The 24,036-nt window shown below is 40.5% G+C and overlaps 4 protein-coding genes across 10 annotated transcripts in view; 3 read left to right on the plus strand and 1 right to left on the minus strand.

The window, feature by feature from the left end:
* Positions 1-1,081, plus strand: part of LOC137851611 (nuclear pore complex protein Nup153-like) — a 76,767-nt gene extending 75,686 nt beyond the window's left edge. The window contains exon 4 of the transcript XR_011093288.1: positions 12-1,081. The gene's annotated coding sequence lies outside the window, so the exon portion shown is untranslated. The remainder of the gene's footprint in view (positions 1-11) is intronic.
* The window catches only part of LOC137851614 (tRNA selenocysteine 1-associated protein 1-like), a 69,616-nt gene extending 62,251 nt beyond the window's left edge, over positions 1-7,365 (minus strand). For 2 of the 5 annotated variants that reach the window (XR_011093297.1, XM_068672907.1), the window contains exons 1-7: positions 6,787-6,925; positions 6,057-6,233; positions 4,668-4,752; positions 3,602-3,678; positions 3,377-3,507; positions 2,686-2,817; positions 1,668-1,787 (exon numbers count right to left, since the gene is read on the minus strand). Coding sequence is in view for 4 of the 5 variants with exons in the window: in XM_068672907.1 (XP_068529008.1) it covers positions 1,668-1,787; positions 2,686-2,817; positions 3,377-3,507; positions 3,602-3,631 (413 nt within the window). In the remaining variant the exon portion in view is untranslated. Of the gene's footprint in view, positions 1-1,667; positions 1,788-2,685; positions 2,818-3,376; positions 3,508-3,601; positions 3,679-4,667; positions 4,753-6,056; positions 6,234-6,786; positions 6,926-7,211 lie in introns of those variants that run through there. The other 3 variants (XM_068672908.1, XM_068672909.1, XM_068672910.1) reach the window with 3 other exon arrangements.
* PAK1IP1 (PAK1 interacting protein 1) lies at positions 7,001-15,272 on the plus strand. 3 transcript variants are annotated; one of them, XM_068672896.1, is made up of 10 exons: positions 7,001-7,135; positions 7,862-8,024; positions 9,022-9,142; positions 9,238-9,312; positions 9,958-10,010; positions 10,486-10,631; positions 10,721-10,818; positions 12,177-12,276; positions 13,849-13,975; positions 14,746-15,272. In XM_068672896.1, the coding sequence occupies exons 1-10, from the start codon at positions 7,055-7,057 to the stop codon at positions 14,904-14,906; spliced, it is 1,125 nt and encodes a 374-aa protein (XP_068528997.1). In that variant the 5' UTR covers positions 7,001-7,054; the 3' UTR covers positions 14,907-15,272. The 3 variants fall into 3 exon arrangements, with proteins under 3 accessions (XP_068528997.1, XP_068528998.1, XP_068529000.1); XM_068672897.1 differs by lacking the exon at positions 7,001-7,135 and adding an exon at positions 7,273-7,372; XM_068672899.1 differs by lacking the exon at positions 7,001-7,135 and adding an exon at positions 7,340-7,459.
* Positions 15,273-17,909: 2,637 nt separating this feature from the next.
* Positions 17,910-23,034, plus strand: LOC137851622 (transmembrane protein 14C-like). Its single transcript, XM_068672923.1, has 5 exons — positions 17,910-18,050; positions 18,230-18,313; positions 20,554-20,655; positions 22,114-22,201; positions 22,409-23,034. Exons 2-5 carry the CDS (start codon positions 18,238-18,240, stop codon positions 22,464-22,466), a joined length of 324 nt encoding a protein of 107 aa, XP_068529024.1. The 5' UTR covers positions 17,910-18,050; positions 18,230-18,237; the 3' UTR covers positions 22,467-23,034.
* Positions 23,035-24,036: the final 1,002 nt, after the last annotated feature.

Below are 24,036 nucleotides of genomic sequence, written 5' to 3' on the forward strand. Positions count from 1 at the left end.
TTTGTTTAAAGTCCATGAAACATTCAACAGCTGCCAAGTATACCACTCAGGTGAAGTCAGTCTTGCTTAACTACATAATCACAGTTGTCCAGTAGGAAGCCTTACCAGTGGGAGAATTACAAAATACAGCGGTTCTGAAGAAGAAAGGGCCAGCTAATTAGTTTTCACTACTTTCCCTTTCAAGATTTTCTCCGGGGCAGCTTCAGACTACGGACAAGAACCAAGACAAGTGCTATCTGTACTAAAACTGATGTACACTGCATAAACTACGTTCAGATAACCCAGCTGCATATTCAAAAAAAATCCACTGTTTAGACTTTTCTTCACTGATTCTGTACAGGCAGGCCTTCTGTGTTTGCAGTGCCCAATTTATCTGACTTGAACTGGGGATGCAGAGAAGTGAGTTCTATGCTTTTTGTCAAGAATACAGGCTGAAGGCATTCTGAAACAGCTTCCAAAACAAGCAAACAACTGAAACTAATCCAGTGGCTGGATATTTCAATGCTAAGAGAGCATGGTACTCAGCCATTCAGAAACTTGTTACTGATGTGTCTTTTAATACCTACGCTTGTTTCAATACTGTAAAGCTACACAAGTTCTAATAAAGAGGTAATCCATTGTCTTGTTACTGTAGTAAACAAACAGAAGATACATCATCTTACATCTTCTGTTTCCAACTGCACTCTTCCTACATACAGTTCTGTAGGGAAGGAAAATCTGAAAATACTGTTGACATTCATCTGGATAGCCAAAGCGAGAAAACATGTTTGTGGCTTATTCTTGTTTTCAAAATAAAAATATTAATTTAATAAAGAAATTTGGCAAAGAAATTTTGGACAGTGCTCTCTTGGAGAAGAGCATTTCTGTTCTAAAGCAGGAGGCAACATTTGCAGAATTATGCTAGCTAAACAGAAACAGAAGCGTTATTTTTTTTACTGTTTAACAGAACACACAAGCTAACCTCATGAACATATTGGAATTGTTTATATGAAGTCCTCTTTTGTCAGTATCCTGAATCAGAGTTCATCAAATTTGGTATCGGTTCTTTAACTATTCAGAGACCTAAATTGCCCTAAATAAATGATGGAACTGAGCCAGTAGAGTAAGAAACCCTCTCAGGAAGTGCTAAACTTTAAACTCCCCGTTGCCCTAAGCTCATGAAAAGCAAAGAATAGTATTCTACACTTGTTCTAGTAATAAACTCCTTTGGCTTTCTCCCTGCATTCCCAGATTTTCCCTCGCTTCTTTCCTGTCAGCCCACTGGGAAACTAGTTCTGTGCTCTTCTCAAACTAGAGGGAAAGGTCTAAGAACAAGAACTCCCCAGCGTATAAAACCACTTGTTGTCCCTTCTACTTCATATAGGCCCAAATCTGAAAGTATTTACGAATGCATTCAGCTTTGCTACTGTTGAGAAACAAGGCTGGTTACAATGGCAGCTAAGCCCAAGTGACACTGTCTGGCTAGACATAAGAGGTGGATTCCCCCAGCCATCCTGAAACAGGTTGATGAATCCAGGGAGTCAAAACATAGCACTTCTGCATTTTTGGTTTTGTAGACTGCATCCTGTGTACAGCCATTACAGCAAGGGCCACAGACTTTACAAAGGCAGAGCTACAAGAATCTGATTATTTAGAATAACTGTATCAATGCACAACTCATTGGTTACCTTTTAGAAATTCCTATGCTCAGCCGGATTCGTTTTCCCCCCAGACCTGGTGCATTCTGGCAGTCTTGCAGTGCCCTCATCTGATCACCTTGCTCACCAAATCTGACATAGGCATACCCTCTACAATTTTCAAAAGGGAGAAAACAAATTCTAGTATGCATAACAGTTACAAAACTAATGAATTCAATTTCTGTCTTCTACAAAAAAACAAGATAGCAGCTACTAGAGCTTCCATTACTTAAGCAACCTCTCCGGCATGTGCACATGCACAGAAAAGGCTTTCACCAAATTAAAAAACTTGGGCCAGAAGCAAAAAGCTTGTTCCTTGGTAGCATTAAGATGCAACTCGCTAAGAGCCAGCAAAACAATACATTTTAAGTGCTATCTGCGTAAGTAATCAGATTCCATATTTCTGCATATACAGCAGTTAATCAGTTAGCATTAACCCACTCCTACCACTGCATAACACTAGCATTCTTTTTTATCTGCTTTCTCAGAAGGTTCTTGAATTAGTCTATTACAGGCAGCGTTGTCTGAACAGCAAACTCGCTCATTCCTGCTTGACTCACTGCATGGCCAGTAGTTTCTGCTAGACTTTATTTACTACTAACATTAGGTTCCATCCCCCAACCCCCTAAGATTTGCCAGGGCTTATGTTTTTCCCCAAACGAAGTAGGAATTATTTTGTCTTCAGTATTGCAGATGACTAAGTAGACACACAGCAGCGCTGATTTCAGTGCACAGCTCTTCCTTCTCCCACAGCTTCTAGTTGTTTTTTTTCCCCCCATGTAGATATGCATATGGGTAAGTTGAAGCTTATCACAGTAACTGCCTGAACTAACTGGAAAGCTCTTAAAAACACTCAAGGATCTGTGCTATTAAGAAAAGCAGTGCTAAAGACTAATCTCACTCTTCCTGCCCCAGAAAAAAAGCACTGGAACAGCTCCGACGCAAGCTCTTACATATCGCTTATAAAAGCGAACACACTGATAACGTTACACATTTGCACTGGAATTACCTGGAATATCCCAGCAGGTCTGTTGCTATTTTGCAGTCAATACATGAGGGATACCTCTTTAGGAAATAGTCATAGAGCTGGAAATCATCCACTTCTGGAGTAAGCTCCCCAACAAATATTGAATAATCTGGTCTTTAAAAAGAGAGAGAGAGAGAGAACAATTTTAAGGTTCAAGACTAAGATAGCTGATTCCCATTATATTCACAGTTAGTTATCATCAGACAAAAAAAAAAAAGAGACAAATCTGTAAGGAGTACTAAGTACAGAACTCTACTGAGTTGCATAGAAAATTGCAATGCCACCACTCTAATCTAAAGTTTTCCATTACTCTGGGTCTATTCTACTGTTTCAGCAACAAGGACCCATTTTCTGACAACTTGCAACAGCTTGTTTCAAGAAGAAGCATAGTTTATTGCCTGAACAAGAAAGCAGCATAAAAATACCAACAAAAATGATCAACTTAAACCACAGCCACGATTCAAAGGAGCTATGACTAGTTTGCTACTGCTTCCCAGTGATCATGGGAGACAGCAACTACAAATAAACCATTATTTATAGACACATGTTGCCAATGCAACATTTAGCATCTATGCAACCACACCAGCCATTTTGGAATTTGAGAAGTCAGTGATGGCATTCACTATCAATTCAAACAGGTAAGGCAGAGTTTCTCATTTCAAAAGGTTTTTACCTGGCTGAACTACTACTACTAACAAACTCTATTCTTCCTGGTTTTATTTTGTTCTTTTTCTTTCGTTTTTTCTGTGGTGTTCTCCACCAGCTGTAGGCCTGGAGGCATTCTCGTTTTTTCCCAAGCAAGTCCTGTTGGGATAAAAAAACACCTCTATAGTATTTAGCCTCATTTACATTCCTCCCTCCCACTCCCCATCACCACAGGTGATTTCCCCATATTCACCTTGCCCTTGAAAGAAGCCTGGGGTCCCATTTCTCCCTCCGCCTCCCATGAGGGAAAGCAGCCTCTGGGGAAAACGCCTGGCAAAAATAACAGAGCCAAAGGATTGTATGAACAGCCATATTCCCCTGACTTGTCAAACTGGCTAAAGGATTGACAGCTTCCTCTTGGAATTCGGAAAAAAGCAGTTAGCCCTTCGATGCTGGTCAATCCTATGCGTTAATTAGCTTAGGACTGGATTGTGCTCCATTTGAGCTCTCGGACTCTCAAAAAAAAAAGTCTTCAGTAGCACAGTGAGTGATGAACAGGCAGGAAATCATCACTCCTGCTCAGAAGAAATCTCATCTGAACCTGTCTCCCCTTTCCTAGGAATTCTTCTTCCTTATGTGAGATGCCTCTCCTCACTACCTAGCTGCCAGTCACTCTCTCAGGCCAGGAACGACGACAGGAGGCCCATTAATGGAACGCAAGGAGAAAGCAGACCAGGAACAGGCACTAACTTGGCTGAGGGGAAAACTCAAAACCCAGATGCAAGGCCAGGAACTAAGAGGCATAAAAAAAAGTGCCTCCAAAAAAAAAAAAAAACAAAAAACACCCCAAAAGCCACAGTTAAAAAGGAAGTGTGATAACTACAGAAAAGAGGAGAGAAACAGCCATAACAACACAGGTTGCCTCCCTCATTTAGTATTCTGAAGAACAAGGATTTCCAAAAATATGATTGGCGTTTTTCAGTAGCTTTTACTTACGCAGGCTTTAGTGTTCTTCCTCTAGAACACCTCTACATAACTTACATAGAGAGTGTTACTCACAAGATCCTTCAGAAGAACTCATGCTCAAATAATCCAAACTGCAAAGCTTAATGTTTTGCCCCCAACCTGCTTCGGTTGTTATGATCAAGCATCCAGAGGACAACCACCAATTACCAAATTACCAGAGGAAATCACAGGACTAGAACACCCAACTCAGAGTGAGCCAGCCATTTCAGCTTTACATTTACTAGGAATTCTGAGTATGGTTCTGGGATCCATTTAGACACTACAAACCTGAATTTCTCACCACAGGATCTTACCTGGTTTGCCATGGTTGAAAGAATCTGTCTTCTGTCTTTCTCAAGGAATGCAGCTGCAAACGCTCAGTTTATTGCAGTCCGTCAGCTAGAAAAAATGTGAGGGAGGGGCAAGAATAATCTTAACTTTGAGGTCAGTTTCTTAGATGCTCACCCTGTCCAACGCTTTTAATATTATTAATTCACAACTCGGGAGTTTCATTTCTGATGTGTCTCAATTGTTTTAGCCATGACAAGAAGGATACATAGCCAAGGGGACTACGATTAGAAGTCGTCTTCATTTTCTTAAACTGTAGTAGTCCACAAAGTTTTTGCATTGTCCAAGACACTAAGAAATTGTGAGCTTTTAAGTGACCTACACCTTATCCTTATTTCTAAAAGAACATGCAATATTGTAATTTAATAGTTCCATGTTCTGAAGTAATTAAAAGCGAGGCAACAAAGATATAAGCTTTCATGTTTTCTACAACTCCTCAAGTCCCCCCCCACACACTTAGAGACAAATTAGAAGTTGTATCTGCTTGTGGTACCATTTCCTTAGGCGCATCTTCTTGTCTTCCACCTCTTCCACATACGTATTTCACTCACCCCCAGTGAGTAAGCCACAAAGCTACTTAACCACTATTACTAAAATCCTATACTTTTCACTGAAGAGGTGTACATACTTCTTCACTGACTTATACCCTTTCTTTAAGCTCTTTCACGGTCATTCATCCGATACAAACCACCAAAGAAAGCATTTGCATTTACAGAATATTTTGTATTGCCTTGCACACAATTGTTCATTCACCACTGCTCTTTTTTTTTTCTCCTCCCACACATCCAATACTTCTCTTCTGTGTAGATACTTGACTGCTGAAATACTAATTCCCATTACCATGCAACAAATTATATAACATTGCATGAACTGGCCGGCCAAATCCACATGCACAAAATAATTAGAGTGTTTGTAATGCCTTAAAGGCTTGCTCACACAAGTGAACACTTCAGTTTTCAGAAGTAGTGTTCTGATTATGCTAATCCAACATAGGACAACCATATAAGAATATCCTGTGTAATGCTATGCAGGAATAACCATGCACTTTATCTCTATTCCCATTCTGTACCCAAAAAAATTGTCCAGAACAAGCCCTTAAATACAGGTATGTACCAGTAAAGGCTGGGTTTAGCAAGAGATTGTTGACTTACTGTACTCACAAAGAATTAACTTTTTTTTTTCCCAGTTAAAGAGGCCATTATTAATAAAAATAGCCCCATGAGAATGTTACTTTAATTCCAACCATACTTTTATTAAAAAGGGACCTTGATGTGTTAAACACTGGAAATACCAGTATTTAAGAATTTTTGGCTTCACTACTGCATATTTTTTTTACTTTTTGCTAGAAAACTTACCGTTCTTACTTAGTGCGGATCCAACAGGAGACTCCACACCCTATGAAGCACTTTTATTGCCAAAAGCTATCAGAAGGCATCTGACGCAACAGCTTCGTGACCACAGCTACCACGCAGCTTGAGGCCGAACTGCTTCCGTCCTCCTCCCCGTCCGATCCTGGTCGCTGCTCCTTCTCCCTGGAAGCCAAAAACATTTGGAAAGCGATTGAGACAGCGGGTAGGCACGTAACGCTTCCCATACACACCTCTACCCGGGCTACGGCTGCAGCCAGCTTCAAGCACAGCGGGGCAACTCCCACCTCGACAACTCACGTCTCATTTTTTGCTGCCTTACACAGCAAACCCGTCCCCGCGTTGGTGCTGCGGGCAGCGGGATGGCGGCGCCGGGCCGGGCCGTGACGCATTTCCCCGGCCGCTGAGGCAGGCCGGCAGCAGGGCGCCCCGCCCGGCCCAGCTCCACCCGCGCTCCCCGCTGATTGTTGTGCTAACAGCCACAAAACACACCAAAACGATTAAATAAAATACAATACGATAGAATATAATAAAGCAGGGCTGCGGGAAGCGGCCTGCGGGGCTGGAGGCTGCCTTATTCCCCCCCTCCCCCACACCCACCCCCCCCGCACCGGGGGCCCGTCCCGGCGGTGCGGGGAGGCAGAAGCCGCCCCCACAGCCCCGCACCGGTCTCGTCGCCCCCTCCCCGCTCCCCTTCGCTCCCCTCCCCGCTACTAACGCCTCTCGCCCTCCGCGTCGCCACCGGGAGCGGCCCCGCAGCCCGCTTCCGCCCCGCCAGGACCTCCCTGCCGGGCTGCCCGGCGCCGAGCCTGCACCCGCCGCCTTCTTTCCCCTTTTTCTTCACTCCCCCGGCCGCCCCGCCTCGCCCCCGGCCGGCCACAAGCGCTGCCCGGCGGCCGCCATCTCCTCAGGGCAGGCGCCACCGGCCGCCAGCCGCGCGGGCAGCGGCGGGGACAGGCGGGCGGCGAGGGCGGCAGGGCCCCGAAATGGCGGCGGGGCCGGCGGTGGAGGTGGTGGCGGGCTGCTACGAGCAGGTGCTGCTCGGCTTCGCCGCGCTGCCCGCCGAGGTAACAGCGGCGAGGAGGAGAGGGAAGCAAGGGGAGAGGGAGACGAGGAGCGCGGCCGCCATTACCTGCTACTCACCGTGCTCCGGCCGCCGCGATGGCTCCGAGGGGGGGTTCTTAAATGGCCGCGGAGGCGGGGCGGGCGGTTGCCCGCGGCGGCAGGCTCGGCCCCCGGCTGGGGGAGCGGCCCCAGGGCGCTGCCGCCTCGGTGCTTGGCCGAGGGGTCCCCGGGGTTGTGGGGTGAGGTGTGGGGTGAGGTATGGGGGGTGTGTGGGGCTGCTCTGCCCGCTGCTGCCTCCCCCTCGGGGTTCTCAGCGCGGAGCTGAGGTAAAATTGGTGCAGAGGGGGGCCCTGAGGGCCGGTGCGGGGTGGGAGGTGTGTGAGGAGCGTGTGGTGGTGGAGGAAGGGGGATCTGCCCCCCTCGGATCCAGGTTTGTCTGTGCACAGGTTGTTGTGCACACACTGCTTCATCCAAACCCAACGCTGCGCGCAAGGGGTGGTGCAGACACCTAAATCACTCCCAGTAATCCCACGAGCACATTAACAAAACAGGATCCCACTAAACCTGTGCATCAGTATAATTTCTTCACATTTTGCGCTTACACTTTTTCAGGTTCTCCTTTTTTTTTATTATTTTTTTTTTATTTTTAACCTTACCGTTTGACAATCTTGAAGCGATGAAGCCAGCGATCTTCAGAAAGACCCCTTTGCTTTCTGTTTCCTTTACAGCCCTGGACAGTTGTCCCCGATTTTACACACCATGCCCACACTGCCTCGTTGTCAGCGGTAGCCGTGAATAACAGATACGTGGTCACTGGGAGCAGGGATGAGACAATCCAGATCTATGACATGAAGAAGAAGGTAGAGCATGGGGCACTGCTGCAGCACAATGGTAAGGGGGCTTTTCTTCACGGTGAGCCTTAAGGATAGAAGTTCGTAGCTGAAACATACAGCTGGTAATGAACATCATCTTTGAAGAAATTTTAAATTGCCATGCTTTTAATAAGACTTCAGGCTTTAATAGGGATGGTATTGTAGCCGTGATGGCCTGATGATACGAGCAAGATAAACTTTTGAGCGTAAAAATCCACAAATTCTTTTGGGCAACAGCCCACAAATACAGCTGCTGCTTGCTATTATTTTTAGTTTTAACTCCTTCAGAAGTTATGGCCAACAAATGCCTCGTGAGTGATTTTTGTTCTACAAGGACAGTTTATCTAGAGCATGCCTGTTCCCAACAACCATCTTTCCCAATGTCCTTGTCCTGTCACAGACACACATCAGCCACCCAAAGGAAACAGTTTGTGTGTAAGAGCAGGCTGCTGCTGCCAGAAGAGTTAACCTTGGACATTGCCTGCTTTGTGAGCCTGCTAAATTACTGCTGTAAAAACAGCAGTTAATGCTAGTCCAACTCAACATGTTTGGGTCATATGGGGCTCAATCCTGATTGTCCTTTTTATCCTGATAACCAGGAAGCACGTGGAACTAGACTGAACATGGTACCTGTAAATTCAGCTGTGTTTCACAAGCAGGGATTTGATGTAAAAACATTGCATATCAGGGATAGAGGCCATGCATCACCTGCACCACAGTGGTTGAGAACTGCTATTTCAGAGAACGGACCAGATAGAGCTCAGACATACATGGCTACAGGGGTACTAACAGAGTACATCAGTGACTGAACAAAACAAGAAAGTTGGTTTGGTTTTGTGAAGAAATACTAGGGAAAAAAAAATAGCTTTTTGCAAGAATAATTTAGCTTTTTGCAAGAGTAGGGTACTAGCTGGCATGTTTTGGTGCTAGAAACATCTGTTAACTAATACGTTCTCTCTGTGTGGTAACTGTTCAGTACGTACAACTCTGTTGATAGCTCTGGTGTGGATTTGTAGGCACAATAACATGTCTGGAGTTCTATGGTACTTCACATCTACTGAGCGGAGCTGAAGATGGACTAATTTGTATCTGGAACACAAAGAGATGGGAGTGCCTGAAATCCATTAAGGCACATAAGTGAGTTTCTTAAATCTGCATGTTCACATGAGTTTTCCTGTTTATTTTCCTTGTGAATAATACATATGGCTAATACATTGTTTTGTTTTTATTAGAGGGCATGTGACATCTATTTCTATTCATCCTTCTGGGAAACTAGCTTTGTCAGTAGGAACAGATAAAACATTAAGGTGAGTTGAAACTGATGAAGAAATGCCGAGAATTGTAGTTCAGTAACTCTGTAAGTTCTGTTAAAAACAACAATTCCATGTTGTGACTAGACTGTGTGGCACTGATAAAGCATATTTTAACGTGAGATCATTGGTTTGTCTTTCTAAGTTTTAAGTACCAGCAATATTGTAAAATCTTTTTAAAAAGGTCTCTGCTGATCCTAGCTTCTTGCTGTGGTCTTACTCCTTATAGTTACCTGTAGATGTATGAATGCATTTGCATTTTGGAACACAAATTATTTAAACTTCTGAAAACTGTCAGGTTTTGTTAAGTGTGAGAAAAGTAGTTTTTAACTTGCAGTGTGTACATGTTGCTGTATGTGTGTGATTTAAGCATATAAGATGCTACATTACCAGGACAAATTGGTATTCAGGTTCTTTTTGGGCCCAGCATTGTAAGCAGTGGTTTATAAAATAAATAGCACAAATTCAACCATATAGTGTGCAAGCAGTATATCAAGTCATCAATTTCTCCTGCATTAAGGAAGGCAGTGAAGTGCACAGAGATGCTTAAAAGCTTCCTTCAGATGCATCATGTCAGCAGATAGGACTTGAGTTTCACTATGCTGTTTTTAACCGGAATGTGCATTATCTATTGTTTTTCAGAACTTGGAATCTTGTAGAAGGACGACCAGCCTTTATCAAAAACCTGAAGCAAAGTAAGTTTATCAGTCTAAACCCTCCCCAAAAAACATATTTTTTTTTGTGTAAAGAAAACCAGTTTTTGTTAATCAACAAGTCAGCTAATTGCACACTACTTTACAATATCTTTTTCACACATGCAGTCAAGCCCGTGTCCTTAGTAATAGTTATTTATAGTTATTTACCAGAAGGAAAACATTGTGACACTACAGTAAACATCCTTTTTTTTTCCCCCTGAAGTTTAATGTCAGGACATTTAAAAAAAGGCATTCTTCTTTCTTTCTTTTTTTTTTCCTGCTAATCAAAAATGAATATTTAAGAGCATAGTTTTATTTGTTTATTCTGTATTACTTGATTTTTTCTGTGTTTTTCTCAGGTTTACCTAGAAAGCAGTGTCTAGGGGCTTATAAAGATTTTAACTGTTAGATTCTCATGCAATATAGAATGCAAGAAAGGGTGTACATGTGTATAAAAATGTTCCTCTGTGTACAGATGCCCACATAATTAAATGGTCCCCTGATGGAGAGAAGTATGTGACTGTGATATCAAATAAAGTGGACATCTACAGACTGGACACAGCTTCAATCACTGGCACTATCACAACAGAGAAGAGAATTTCTTCGCTTAGATTTATTACAGTAAGTACAAAATGGAAAGGTGCTGGGAGTTAACGGCACTGAAACACGTGCATTTAATCACACTTGCATTTAATTTTTCCCTTTCTAAGGATTCTATTCTTGCCATAGCCGGAGATGATGAAACTGTAAGGTTCTACAGCTGTGACTCCCAAAAATGTTTGTGTGAATTTAAAGCTCATGAAAACAGGTATTTTATATTTATATTATAAATATTTATACTTGTACTATAAATATTTGTATTTATTCTATATTTATATTTTATATTTATTCCCTACTTAAATATTTATGGCAGAACTGAGTACTCAGTATACTACTTTCCATGACTTGCAGTGTTCAGCATATTTTACTATTGCTTTTGTTTCCTTATCAAAAGTAAATTTACTTATGTGCTAAATTCCAAATTCAGGACAGATTTGTTTGCTTTTGGTATAAGCACAAATGCTGGGTTTTCTACACACATTACAAAAACCACTGGGTGTAGAATTAGGAATATTACAGTTCTAAACTTGCAATCTAAGTGCCGTATGCGTATGAAATATTTAGATCTTAAATATAAGATCAGTGTAGATCATATCTAAATTTGTGTCTTAAATAGAAAATCCAAATGTACTGGTATGGCTCTATGTTTTTTTAAGGAGGAAGATTTTTTCCCCGTTTCTCTCCCCAAAGCTCTCTTTTATCTGAACTGATATACCTCTACAACTTATACTACCAAAATCTTCGTGGGACCACGGGGTTCTGTAGTGCTTTATAGGCAGGAGATGAAAATGGCTCTACAGGGCCACTGCAAAACTGGACTATACCAGACAGGCACATCTGGTCATAAGGCATCTGGTGATGTCCTCCTGTCTTACCTTGGTCAGTCCTCGTCACTGTTGTCCCCTTGGCAGTTCTGGGCCTGAATTACTCAGCAGGCTCATCCCTGCAGCAATATCTGAAACTGAGCCCCCACATCTGGCTGGTGTGGAGCTGCTCAGAGGCCACTGGTGTCTCTAAAGCCATGGGCTGGTTGTCCTGGTGTAACAAAGCTGTGCAGTGGAAAGCTGGTAGGTAGTACACCAAAACAGAAAAGGTTCTGCTAAATTATTTGGGTTTATATCAAATGCCTGTTATATATATATATATGCAATATGTTTATGTTTCTATATGGATCATGTCTTTTTATATATATACATATGTATAATTTTTCTCTGTGTGAAATCCAGACAATAGAAGGGTAATCACATATTCTCTGTTGTTGTCAGGTACCAAACATTCGTCCAAGTGCTGATTTGAGCTCATCAAAATACAAAAGCATGAGCTGTAATATCACTGATGTGGTTAATAGTGTGTGCTTAAGAATACTAAGGTGTTCTGAATTGAACACCTAATAAAGGCATGTATTCCTACTGTAAGTGACAGCACTCAAAACAGATTACCTTTTGAAGCTCCTGTGTTCAAATTGATTTTACACTGTTGCCTGTTCATTTTCAGCTGCTGTCAATTTACTGGTCTGAAGCGAACTGTCATGTTATAAAGTAACCGAGTATTAAATTTTCTTCACAGAATAAAAGATATCTATAGCTTTGAAAGGGAAGGACAACATCTTATTGTTACTGCATCCAGTGATGGTTACATTAAAGTGTGGAATCTGGATCTTAATAAGGTTGGTCTATTAAACTGCTTGTTGCATTTATGGAAAAACACCAGACAATCAAAATTGCAGACTGTTCTGTTATAATGATCAATTTTAAATCACTGGTGGAATTTTATTTGTTAATCTGGATGTTTTAATCTTTTTTTCTTACATGTTCAGTACAGATATATATGTCTACACTTTTTTATGCACTGGTATATTTTTGTATATTTGTATATTCACGTTTTTAACAAGCTGTAAAATCAGATGATTGTGTGAAGCTCTTCTCTTTACATGAAATCATGCTTTTCTTCAGAGGTAGCTGGCCAAACTATCTAAACGGTTACATATGCTCTGAAGACTGCTGTGAATTTTTGTAGTGCTGGTGACTGTTGCTAATCTTTAAAAAAAAAATAAGATCTGTGGTTTGAGGGTGGTAATAGTTCATGTAAGGCAAAAAATTGTCCTGCTGAAAAATTCAAATGCATTAATATACTAGGTACTTCTACTTGCTGTATGTGCAAACAGTTCTGAGCACTGCCAGGAATTGTGCCTTATCTTCAAAGTTTCCCATGTTTATTGTTTTGCTTTCAAAGTCAGACTTAGATTTTTAAAAATGTAATGCCTAATAATAAGTGATCTAATATATTCCACTATGAGTATCTTAAACAGTTCAAATATATAACTCTATATTTCAAGTCTGAATTTGCCTGTTTTAATTTCAGCTCTCTTGATGATTTTTATACTTTTAAGTTCAATAGTGAAAATCCCTCTTTTCCCTTCATCTGAAACCTCAGTTCCACTTGTACATGATTGAAATAGTGATCAAGGAACTCTTCAGCTTTCTCTGTAACATTGTCTTTACTTTGACCAAATGTATAATTTTTTTCTTTTTACTGTCTAGGCAAAATTTTGTAAAACCTTGTGTAACTCTGTGGGCTGTTCTGCCCAGCTCTGTGAGGTAGAATATGCTACTACAAATAGTTTCTAATAGTTTGATGCTGCTATACTGCATATGTGTTTGTTTTATCCCTGATACCTGTAATAGGATATTTGCTCAGCCATTCCCAGAGCTGACTGATATGGGTACAGTTAAGCTGTTTGAAACACACCACACTACAAAGGGATTATGTTTAATCAGCAGGCATGTTATTGTGAGGTAGAAAAGGAACCTGATCCAATAACTTAATTCAGATTATTTTAACTGTACTAAAACCACCTGTTACTGTGGAGAAACTCTGAAACCATTAACTATTATATATATATATATATATTTAGTGGGCCTGTGACTCATCTACTTATTTATCATGTTTAACCACCTCTACATGCCTGAAGCCTAGTGACCTTGCTTATCAAGATATGCTCCTAAAGCTGCTGGGAGTTTTTTATAAAACCAGCACTGAGCAATGGTACCAGGAACAGGACTGCAACACTGTGACCATTAACCTGTAGACAGCCTCTGGTTCTAAATGTTGTTAAGCATCTTAACAATGTCCAGAAAAGAAGTTGGGCAGTAAAATACTTTCTCAGTTTAAATACCTCAATAAATTTAAACAGAAATGAAGTAATGTTTAATTAACCTTTTTCACATATTATCTTTAGATTAAAGATGCACCGTCTTTACTGTGTGAAGTCAACACCAAAGCTAGGCTGACATGTCTTGCAGTATGGCTTGACCAAGGTTCAGAATTGAAGGAAAATTGTGATAAGACAGCAACATCATCTCAAGGTAATAGAATTGTCTGTGTTTGCAGCTGTTAATACGACTGTGAAATAAAGGATAGTAAGCAGGAGGTTTTTACTATATACCTTGGAAAACGTTTTGGCAGCTTGAAGAATTGGGGATATGACATTGCCAAGTCGTACATAGATATTCATTCCCATCTGATAGTGTCTCAAGCCTGCACGTAATGCCACAACTATGGAAACTAGTGTAAGAAGACAGACACAGGGATTGAGTGATGATATGAGACTGAGGGCAACAGTTCTTCTGTATGTTGAAACTGAAACTTTTTACACGATATATTGTGACATGATATATAGAGGACATAAGCCTCTTTTCACTTCTATTATATAAAAGTTTTGTTTCTCCTTGTTGCAATAACATACAGAGGAAGACACTGAAGCTTTTGAGACATATAAGAAAGGAATAATGTTTGATAGAAATGTGTGTCTGCTGTTCCTATGAACAAAACTGCCAAGGCAGTTGGCCAACTTAGGAAGTCTGGCTTAGGGGCTTTCCTTTGTTTGGCTAGTTGGTGGTTCTTTGTTTGTTTGCTGTTGTTGTTTTCCTGTATAGTAATTTATTTACAGACTTGATCTTTAGATATTTTAATATCACAATCCAAAGTAGCATAAATTGCATTCTCCACTGTAAATAAAATATTATTTATAGTCCCCTGTTTTTATTGGGAGATGCAAAAAGTCTCTGTGCCGTTTTAGACTACAAAGTGGAAACAAATACCAGAGTGTATAATTTCTTGCTTTTTTTTTTTTCAGCAAATGAAGATGAGAAATCATCAATAGTCAGGAAAAAGAAAGTTTGTCGGACAGATAGAAGTGATAAAACGGTGAAAACGGATAGAAAAATTACTCCGAAGAAGCGAAAATTGGAAACCCCACTGCAAAAGAAAAAAAAGAAACACAGTAGCTCAGAATGAAGGCAACTACTTTATCTCCTGAATAAGAAGTAAACGCTGGTGTTGCTGTAGTTTTTACAAGGATGTAAACCTCTGGCAGGACAAATACCTCTGAACTGAGATGATTATTAAAAGTAATTAGTTTTTTTTACCCAGATAAACTGAATGGTCATTCATGAAGGTAGTAAAAGAGATGGCAACTTTTCCTAAAAGAATGATGCAAAAATAAATTCACGGTATAAAATATTTATATTTTTATGTTTACAACGGCATACACTATTTAACTGACTTTGAAATAGCCGGCTAAAATGATAAAAATAGCCAAACCTGTCTCACGTACATTTATGTCTCAGCTAAATTCATATTAAAGATACCTATGGTTTTTCATTTTTGTGTCAGAAATTTACTGAAATTCAGTCAGAATAGGATCTGCCTTTGTCATGCATTCTGTTACTGTAAAAAGAAACATTAAAATTGATTTAAATACTTTTAAATTGCTTTAAATAAATTAAAATAAATAATTTTAATAATTTAAAATTACTTTAAACTTTCCATTCAAGTATTCACAAAAAAATATTTTTAGTTCTCAACATGGAGTCTTACATATGGTTTACAAGCAGAATGTTTGTTTGTTTTTTTACTGTATACTCCATGCATTTAATTATTTTTGAAGTCCTTGTACCCTGACATACAGTCTAGGTCCCTTTTTTTTCCAGGAGTTGATTTTTCCCATCTCAAATGAGTTCATAAAAAATTTGCACCATGTACTTCCAAGAACTGCCAAAATACTGATGTTAATGAAGTATGGTGAATGGATTAGCTTTATGGGCTCACATCAGTGAAATCTTTTGGTCAGAATACGTTGCATGTGTTTATGTCAGTAGGGTTTCACCTTCTGTTCTCTGTTCCCATACTTTTTCAAGTCCTTGATCTGAGCCATGTTGTAAAAAAAAACCATTTGATTAACACTTGAAATGTTTGTCCCTCTGATAAAATGTCAGCCATCTGTTTTGTACTTAAGAAGTGAATTCCTGACCTTCTCAGTCAGTGGGAACAGGATTTTGTCTGAAGTCTTCTTACAAATACACAGTGTCAAAAACAAAGTTGAGCAGGACAAGGTCAGATAGCTGTACGAAAAAATCTCTTTATTTCTTTTAAATTAAAGTATTTTAATGTTGTTTTTTGTATTGCTGGAGTAGTTATGATTTCTTCTGTTTTCAAAAGGTAGTTGGAATTAGACTTTATCCAGATTCACTTTAATAACAGTATGCTCTTCATTATTCATGTAGCTAGAGAAAAGGCAAGAGAAAATCAGGAAGAATGAGACAGATCTTCAGACAGGAATGCAGCCTGTGGGTTGTAAAGTAAGGTATAACTCCAGCCTAACTCTGTGTAAGCTCTGACACTTGAAACAAAGTGGGCATCATCTGGGCTGTCACAAAATTATTCATGTGACAATAGCAATATTTCCTTGAAGGTAGATGTCTGTATTTAGCTTTTGTAACTGTTCCCCTTAGTTAGATCAGAACCCCATATTCAGTATACTTAATTTATATGAGCTCAGTTTAATTCACCAATAAAGAGGTTTCAGTTGTACTTCAGTTTGAACTTACACAGCTTTTTAACTTTTATAATACCCCAAATGTGTGTGTGCACAAACACTGGCAAATAATGTAGGACTTCGAAATGGTTTGTATTCATGTCAGGAAAGGTACCTAATCAGGTTTTTAACTGTTAACTAGACTCCTGTAAGTAAGTATAGACTTTTACTTTTCTCTCAGTTACGTTTAAACTTTGTTAACTGTTTCCAGATTCCTGTTTTAAGGTGTTTATCGTATGTGTGTACTCAACAAAATGGCTGCCACTGTTAAAACAATTTTCATTTTTTGAATTTTTAAATACACGAGCTCATGGCCATGACCATCACAATTACAGAAGCAAGCTGTCGCAAGCCCCAATAAAAACCCACTCTGCTCATCATTTTAAGAATGAAAAAGCAAAAATTCCACAGATTTTTGTTTCTAAGGTTCAGACTTACAAATAAACATGAGCCATTTGTAAAAATCCAAACTCCCTTTGCACTAACAATCGTGCATCTCATGAGGCTCAGAACAGTTTGTGGGCAGAGAAAACAAATGTTAACATCTTCTTAGGTGAAATGCAGAAGTGGGCCTGGAAGCAGAACTCGTACTTCATACATGGTGAGTAAATGCTGAGCTACTAAACAGTGCGTTGCCTTTTTTTTTGTTTGTTTGTTTTTCTGATGCACATCAGAATGTTTTCTATTCTATATATAACAAGATAGCAGTGAGGAAGCTCTTCCCATGTCAGAAACTGATTGTGGATGGCCCTGGTAAAGCAGATGGAGCCATGACTGTACGGCAGGGCCGCCTGGCACACAGCCTCTCAGCTGAGCCTCAGGTGAGTTCAGCAGCTCTGGGTTTCTTCCAGTTTCTCTGCAGCCCCCTCTTGGGGATCCCCAGTGCTGGGATATGGATCACAGGCCAGTGAAACGAGAACCTCACAGCCTTTACGCTGCCCCAACAGCAAAGCCAACCCCTTCCAGGAGAGGGGTAACAGATAAAGTTGGTTAAGGCACTGCTATGGGAAATAGAATTACATTTCAACCACTTAGGCCACAGAGGGAGTTAAAGTGATACTTTGTGACCATGTTGCTAATTCACAAAGATCTGAAAAAACGTGTTGTAGAGAAAAAAACGTGTTGTTTGCAGGCAGCACAGCCCCGTGATGTTTGCTGCTCTGTTACAGGGTGGTGCAGAAGCCCCTCCGCTGAGCTCAGGGACTCCTATAAGGCTAAGTGTATGCGTATAGCCGGCTAGAATAAGTCCTGCAGCACCACTTAAGTAAAGAAAGACAGATTCAACAATTAAAAAAAAAATATATAAAAAAAATTGTAGACAAGACGTTTTCCATCTTGTAAGGTGCAGAAATCCCCCACGTTTCCCATAACAGGGCTGCACAGCAACTACCAACGAAAGCTAAACGCAGCCAGTCGACTGCCCCGAGATTTTTTTGGTTGATGATGCTGTGGCTTTCCTCCCAAAACAGGCGGAAAAGGGAAGTTTTGGGCGGCGCGTTGCCCTCTCACCTCCCCTTCCGCAGCCTGCTCCGCCCCGGGCTGTGTGAGCGGGGCGCCCCGGGCAGGTGGGCACAGCCCGGGGACCCTCCCCAGCGAGCCGGGGGGCATCGCTTGGGCTGGGGGGGGAGGGTTTGGGCAGGTTTTCCTCCTGGAGGACCTCCCTGCGGCAAAATATTCCCCTCTCCCCACATTTTTCCCCTCCGATGTTAAGAGCCAGCTCCCCTCAGCACAATTTCTTTTCCAGTTTCCAGCATGGCTGTGGACTGGCTCGGCTTTGGCTACGCTGCCCTGGTGGCATCAGGAGGGCTCATCGGCTACGCGAAAGCAGGTATGGTGCTGGGGTCCCCTTCTAACCCCCCCCCCCCCCAAATTTGCCTGAGCTGGGTGGCTTCCTACGAAAGCCCCCTGCCTCGAGGCCTGCGCAGAGGTGAAGGCTGTCAGCTTGTGCTGCGGGCTGATAGCCTGGGGCTGGCGGGGTGCGGTGGGTGCTTTGGGCTGATAAGCTCACAGGCTGCTTTGGGTGGGTGCTGATACCCCGCCTCTGCCTTGTGTGCTTCAGATAAACTGCCAGGAGTTTGCTCCAGAAACCCTTTTCCCCTGCTGTTTTAAACACTCTATAAATGTTCTTTACCTTTAAATGACAGCATCATTTTTTCCCTTAAAGATTTATTCTCGTTTTAATGTGTGGTGGTAACAGTATGCTGCAAGCTGCACGGTTTTCAGAAGGATCCTTTTTCCAGGGAGAGCTGAGCTGTGTAAATCAGTCCCCAAAGTTGTTCCTTCCCTGGGCTCCCCAGCGTAAGCTTCATCTCCGGCCTGCTTTCACCTCCCAGTTTGCCCTTCTCCAGGCAGAACCGTGCATTTCTCCCTGCTGCAGTGCTGTCTCTTTCCACTCTGAAAACCTTTCAGCTCTCTTAAATCTCTTCCTTCTCTCTTCCTTCCTTGCTGAAGACAATGAGACCCTTACCACTAGGTGTGACCACATGGATGCTAACGCCTGCTCCAGTCTGCTCCCTACTGCCTTGGGGCTCTGAGCGTAGCTTAGGGCAGGAGGGACACTACTGAGAACTTAAATAGCTGATTTCATCTGTATTTCTCTGAGGTCATTATGAAATGATCAATATCTTACCTTCTCTTCCCAGATGGAAGGATGTGGTCATGCTGATGCAAGAAGGGAATTCAGGTCAAGGGGTTTTTGAAGGGGGAATGGGAGCTTGTATGGTGACATGCAGGGAAATTAAAAAAAAATAAAATACAAAATCACCACTTTGTCATCCCTACTAATAAATTGGAGAAACCAAAAGCAAATTGAACTTTCATCCATAAACCTGAGGTGTTCTGTTCTTGTACAGCCAAGTCTACATTATGTACCTTGGGAAGAATATGAGAACAGGGCCAGGGCAAGGTCTCTTTTATTTTATTTTTTTATTTTATTTTATTTTCCCCTCTCTCCCATTAGTGAATTGTTGTTTTGAGACCCAGGAACTTCCCGAGCCAAGGATGGTATGTTTGCCCTAGTGAGCGTATGTGCCATAGGTGCTTAAACAGGGCCTCAAGGTAAAACTCAGGGATGTGATGGCCGTTTGAGGGCTCCCAGGATGCAGAAGGAATTGCATTTACCACAAGGTGGTGCTAAACTGTTCTGTCCAGAGCAGCTGCTTACTAGAGTGTCTGTCTTTGCATGCGTACGAGAATGCGATGCTTCCCATTATCTTCAGCTCTTGCTGTTTGTTTTAAAAGCAGGATGTGAAGCAATGTTATAGCTGCTCTGCTGATGACTGAAAAGTGATTACTTTCTGGCAGCAGCACGTGTTCCTCCTGTAACAATGCCAGGAGATCTTAACTGGCATAGATCTGCAACCTCGAGTCCTTTTAATGGTGACCTATAAAAACTGAATATATAAAGGACCACCCTCAAGTAGCATTAAGTCCTGAATTTTCCATTAGCCTTATTGAAAGTATTCACTGCTTGCAGAGGTCGTGCCATTTCTTCACCTGATGTCATCTATAAATTGCCAATCTCATGGTAGCTCAGCATTATCATTTGTATTGAAGGCTTGTTCCAAAGTCTGGCTATTTGACTCCTCTGTCTTATTTGACAACTCTTTATTTGTCTGAATACCCTCCTGCCCAGTTCAGTTCACATGTCCTTTTTCTGATCTTAAACCCTTCCTATTTAATCCCTTTTTACATTACTGCTTTTCAAGCAGTTCCAGAATCATTACTTGAAGCAACGTGCTTTGGTCTGCAAAAGAAGACCCCAATTCTTTTGCTTTTCTCACTAGTCTTTCTATCATAAATGTATTTGTGGCTTTGCTGGTAATGAGTTAAATACCAATGCTAATTTTATCTTATGCAAGATCGTTTGAATGTGGTTCTTGATTCAGATCAGTGTGGTCTTAAAATCTTTGAAGACAACCCAGTCCCCCCCCAGTCTGCTTTATAATGATCAATGCCTGTGTTGTATTTTTTTTTTTTTGTTATTGGTAGTGTTTTACAAAGCAAGTAATCTCATGAACAAGTTTATTTGTGAGCTTCTAATAAATGTGTTATCTCTTATTCACCCAGGTAGTGTCCCGTCACTAGCTGCTGGCCTCTTCTTTGGAAGTTTGGCAGGACTGGGTGCCTATCAGCTCTCACAGAATCCAAATAATGTTTGGATTTCTCTGAGTAAGTCTTCTAGAGCTTTAGTTGCAAGGAGTTATATTTACCCTAAAACAACTGGATACTAAAATGAGTACCTAAAAGTCTTTGCAGAAATGTTAAACTGTTGGGGCTACAAACTGAGTTTCAATCAGATCTCTAAACTTGTGTTTGGTGAAAATCTCTTTTAGTGGTCAAACTCCACTGCTCTTCCTGGAATGTGAGCCACTGGTGTTATTTAGGTTTTTTGTTTTTAAGAACTATTGAGAATGCAAGTGGAAGATCTGCTTGTCTTTGTGTGTCTTGCTTAGTATTTCTCACTACGTTCCTGCTTTCCTGCATCCCTTTTTAAAGAAATATAAAGTGTTCTGGGTGACATCTCATCTTTTTGCTTCTCAACAGGAGATGAAAATACCTGTTATCCATCATTACAGCTTGTCTTATGGGCATCAAAAAACCTACTGCTAGTGAAGGAAAATGTGTGCTAGGATAAAGTGAAACTTACATGGTTAAAAAAAAAAATCAAACCAAATACCATTATTTCACATCCTTCAGGGGAAAAAAAAAAAAAAAAGTAAACATTTGGTGTTTAAAAGATTGGCACCATACCATGCACAATCTCCAAAATGCAGCTTTTAACTTTCTGCCATTTACCATGCAGAGCTCAGGGTTGCCACCAAGTTAGGACACATTAGCATGCTATCACTATCACTTCAACCATGTTACACTTAAAGCTCATGCCACTTGCAGAATAACACAACTTGAGCTTTTCTCACTCGCTAGCAAGTTAGGGTACCTTGCCACTGAAATAGGCTGAGAACATACGTAGATAATTCCAGCTGATAATTCCAGCACAGCTGATGCCTGACACTTGTTAGGCTGCTGTATCTCAGGTACATGTGGGCATCCACTGTTTGCTGAAAATGGTAGAGACTGTGATTGATTTTGTTTATATGTGTGGAATTACAAACGTTTTGCTCCATTTGGGGAGACTCAGCAGAGAAGGAAGCTACAGTAATGCAGTTTCTTCTTCCTTCTTTTCAGAACTGCAGCTTCCCTGACTTTGGGAAGCAAACTGCTGAGTCAGTGCTTAAAGAGCCACTGACCAGAGCATTTGTTTGCTGAAGCTGTGATGTAGCACCTAGCTCTTTGCCATAGAAAAGTCAGAAGTGAAAGGAGAAGGCCCAGCATTTCTTTCTACTTTAACAGTGTCTTCAGTACAGTCCCCTTTCACTTCCACATCTACTGGATAGGTCAAAAACTGCATGGTCAGGCCTCAACTGGCATGAACTCAGCTTACAATACCTACTCCTCATGTACTGAGGTGTTCCAAAATTTACACAATTTATTGCCTCTTTTTGTCCATCACATCAAATAACCTCTTTTACTTGACGATACTACTTATCTCTGTTCTATTCTGAATTGTAGCATCTCTGCCACACGCATGCACCTCTGCTGACTGGACTCTTTAATCTCTCATTTAAGTTACGTCTGGAACATTGACTGCCGTGATGGGAGCAAGGTTTTACAACTCTGGAAAATTCATGCCTGCAGGGCTAATTGCTGGTGTCAGGTACAACACAATATACTTTTTTAAATTTATTTTTTAATCTCCTGTATGTGATTTCTTTTTTTTTTTTTTGCTTAATTATACTGAGATAAAGTACTCTGTACATCTTTTTTCTTTTTTGTACGTCAGTTATGTGAGAAGTATCTCAAAATGGATTGGCAAGTTGCTATTAATTCTGTGAACTGACCAAGTGTTTTTCCCCTTACACAGTTTGCTGATGGTTGGAAGATTAGCACTGAAGATGGTGGATAAACCCCATGAAAAGTAACTGTTCACTTTACAGCTTAATATCTGGATAAGGAAACCTAATAATGAAGCTGTATGAATGTAGAAAAAATCTGAAGCAGTTTTCTACATGAAGACAGCTTACTGGTTTTTACCTTTTTTTTTTTTTTTTTTTTTCTAATGGAAAGAAGAATGATGGGGTGGATAGTCTACTATCTACTAGTGGACAGTACGAGACATACAAGGGGCCATTTATTTCAGTGATCTGGTAGAGCTATGACTGAGTAGCGAAAAATTTGGTCCTGGTTTTATTTTTTTGAAATACATTTCAGTGTTTAACACTTCCGATTTTTTATATTCTAAAGTATACTGATGATGTGTATGAAGTACACAGGACCTGTAATTTAGAAAGTACCCACAAAGTGTCACCAGCAGAAATGTTCTCAGTACAGCACTGTATCTCATGCCTTTCATAGTGAGTATTACAGCACACTTTACCTGCTGTATTCTGAGTAGAAAATGCATTATGTCTATAACACCAAACAGATCCTACCTTTTTATGACGCTAAAATGTTGCTTTTTTTACAAGTAAAACTTATTACAAACCTTTACTTGATGTTTTTGTATTCTTTCTGTCTGTATGGGAGACAAAGGTTATCTTTTCTCTCTGTTTGTTTTTTTTTTTAACCTTACCTTCATGTTCCTACCTCAGTGGAAGTCTGTGCAGTGAGCTGCTATACAGATGTTGTCTTTTCATGGTGTTTAAAAATACATTTTAAATGGAAGAAGATTAAATTTGGGGTCCTCATTAACACATTAATTTAATTTTTAGTGATTTACAATTATTGATATACTAGGGTACTACATTTTGTAACTCATATTCTAAAGTGATATTTTACATGTTGACTACTGAAGATTTACTGAAGTTATCGAATTAATTCCCGGTTTTTGAACGTATTTCATGTTGTGACCTCCTTGTTTCTGGGCACTTAACCTGTAAATAACCAGATTTACAGGGAGCAGCACTGAAAACACGTGAAAACATCTCTGAAATTCTAGTCTCAATTAAACTGTACTCTGTAAGTAAAATATAGAGTACATTAAGTAAAATCCAATAGAATATTAGTAATGGCCTTAATACTTTTAAACCAGTGAATGTAACTTAGTAAAAAATTCTATCACTGCTACAGAATTTTCTAGAGCCATAATAGAATTAAAGACATTACTACCCTTTTTCATACTGCATGCGCGTTTAGCTATGTGCCTAAAAGGTAATTCTACAAATTTTATTTCCTATTTTACTATTTAGGTTTTGGTGTGTTTGGGGGGTGTTTCTTTTTATTCCAGTTAGGGTGGTTTTTATACAAACTGAGATTATTACTTTTGCATTGAATTTGCTGTATGCATGCCATGACTTCAGGGATGCTTCATGCTGAGAGCCAGATTGTATCTGGATGTAACATTTTAAGAGTGATTTATTTTTAAATTATTATTTTATTTTTAGGAAACTAAGAGTTAAAATGATTGTTAAGGCTAGTGTTTTCAAAGCAGACCCTGAAACTAAAAAGAAGTTAGTTAAATATTGCTAAAAGTATCAGCATGATCTGGAAAGA

This window comes from Anas acuta, chromosome 2 (assembly GCF_963932015.1).
Source record: "Anas acuta chromosome 2, bAnaAcu1.1, whole genome shotgun sequence".
NCBI lineage: Eukaryota > Metazoa > Chordata > Aves > Anseriformes > Anatidae > Anas > Anas acuta.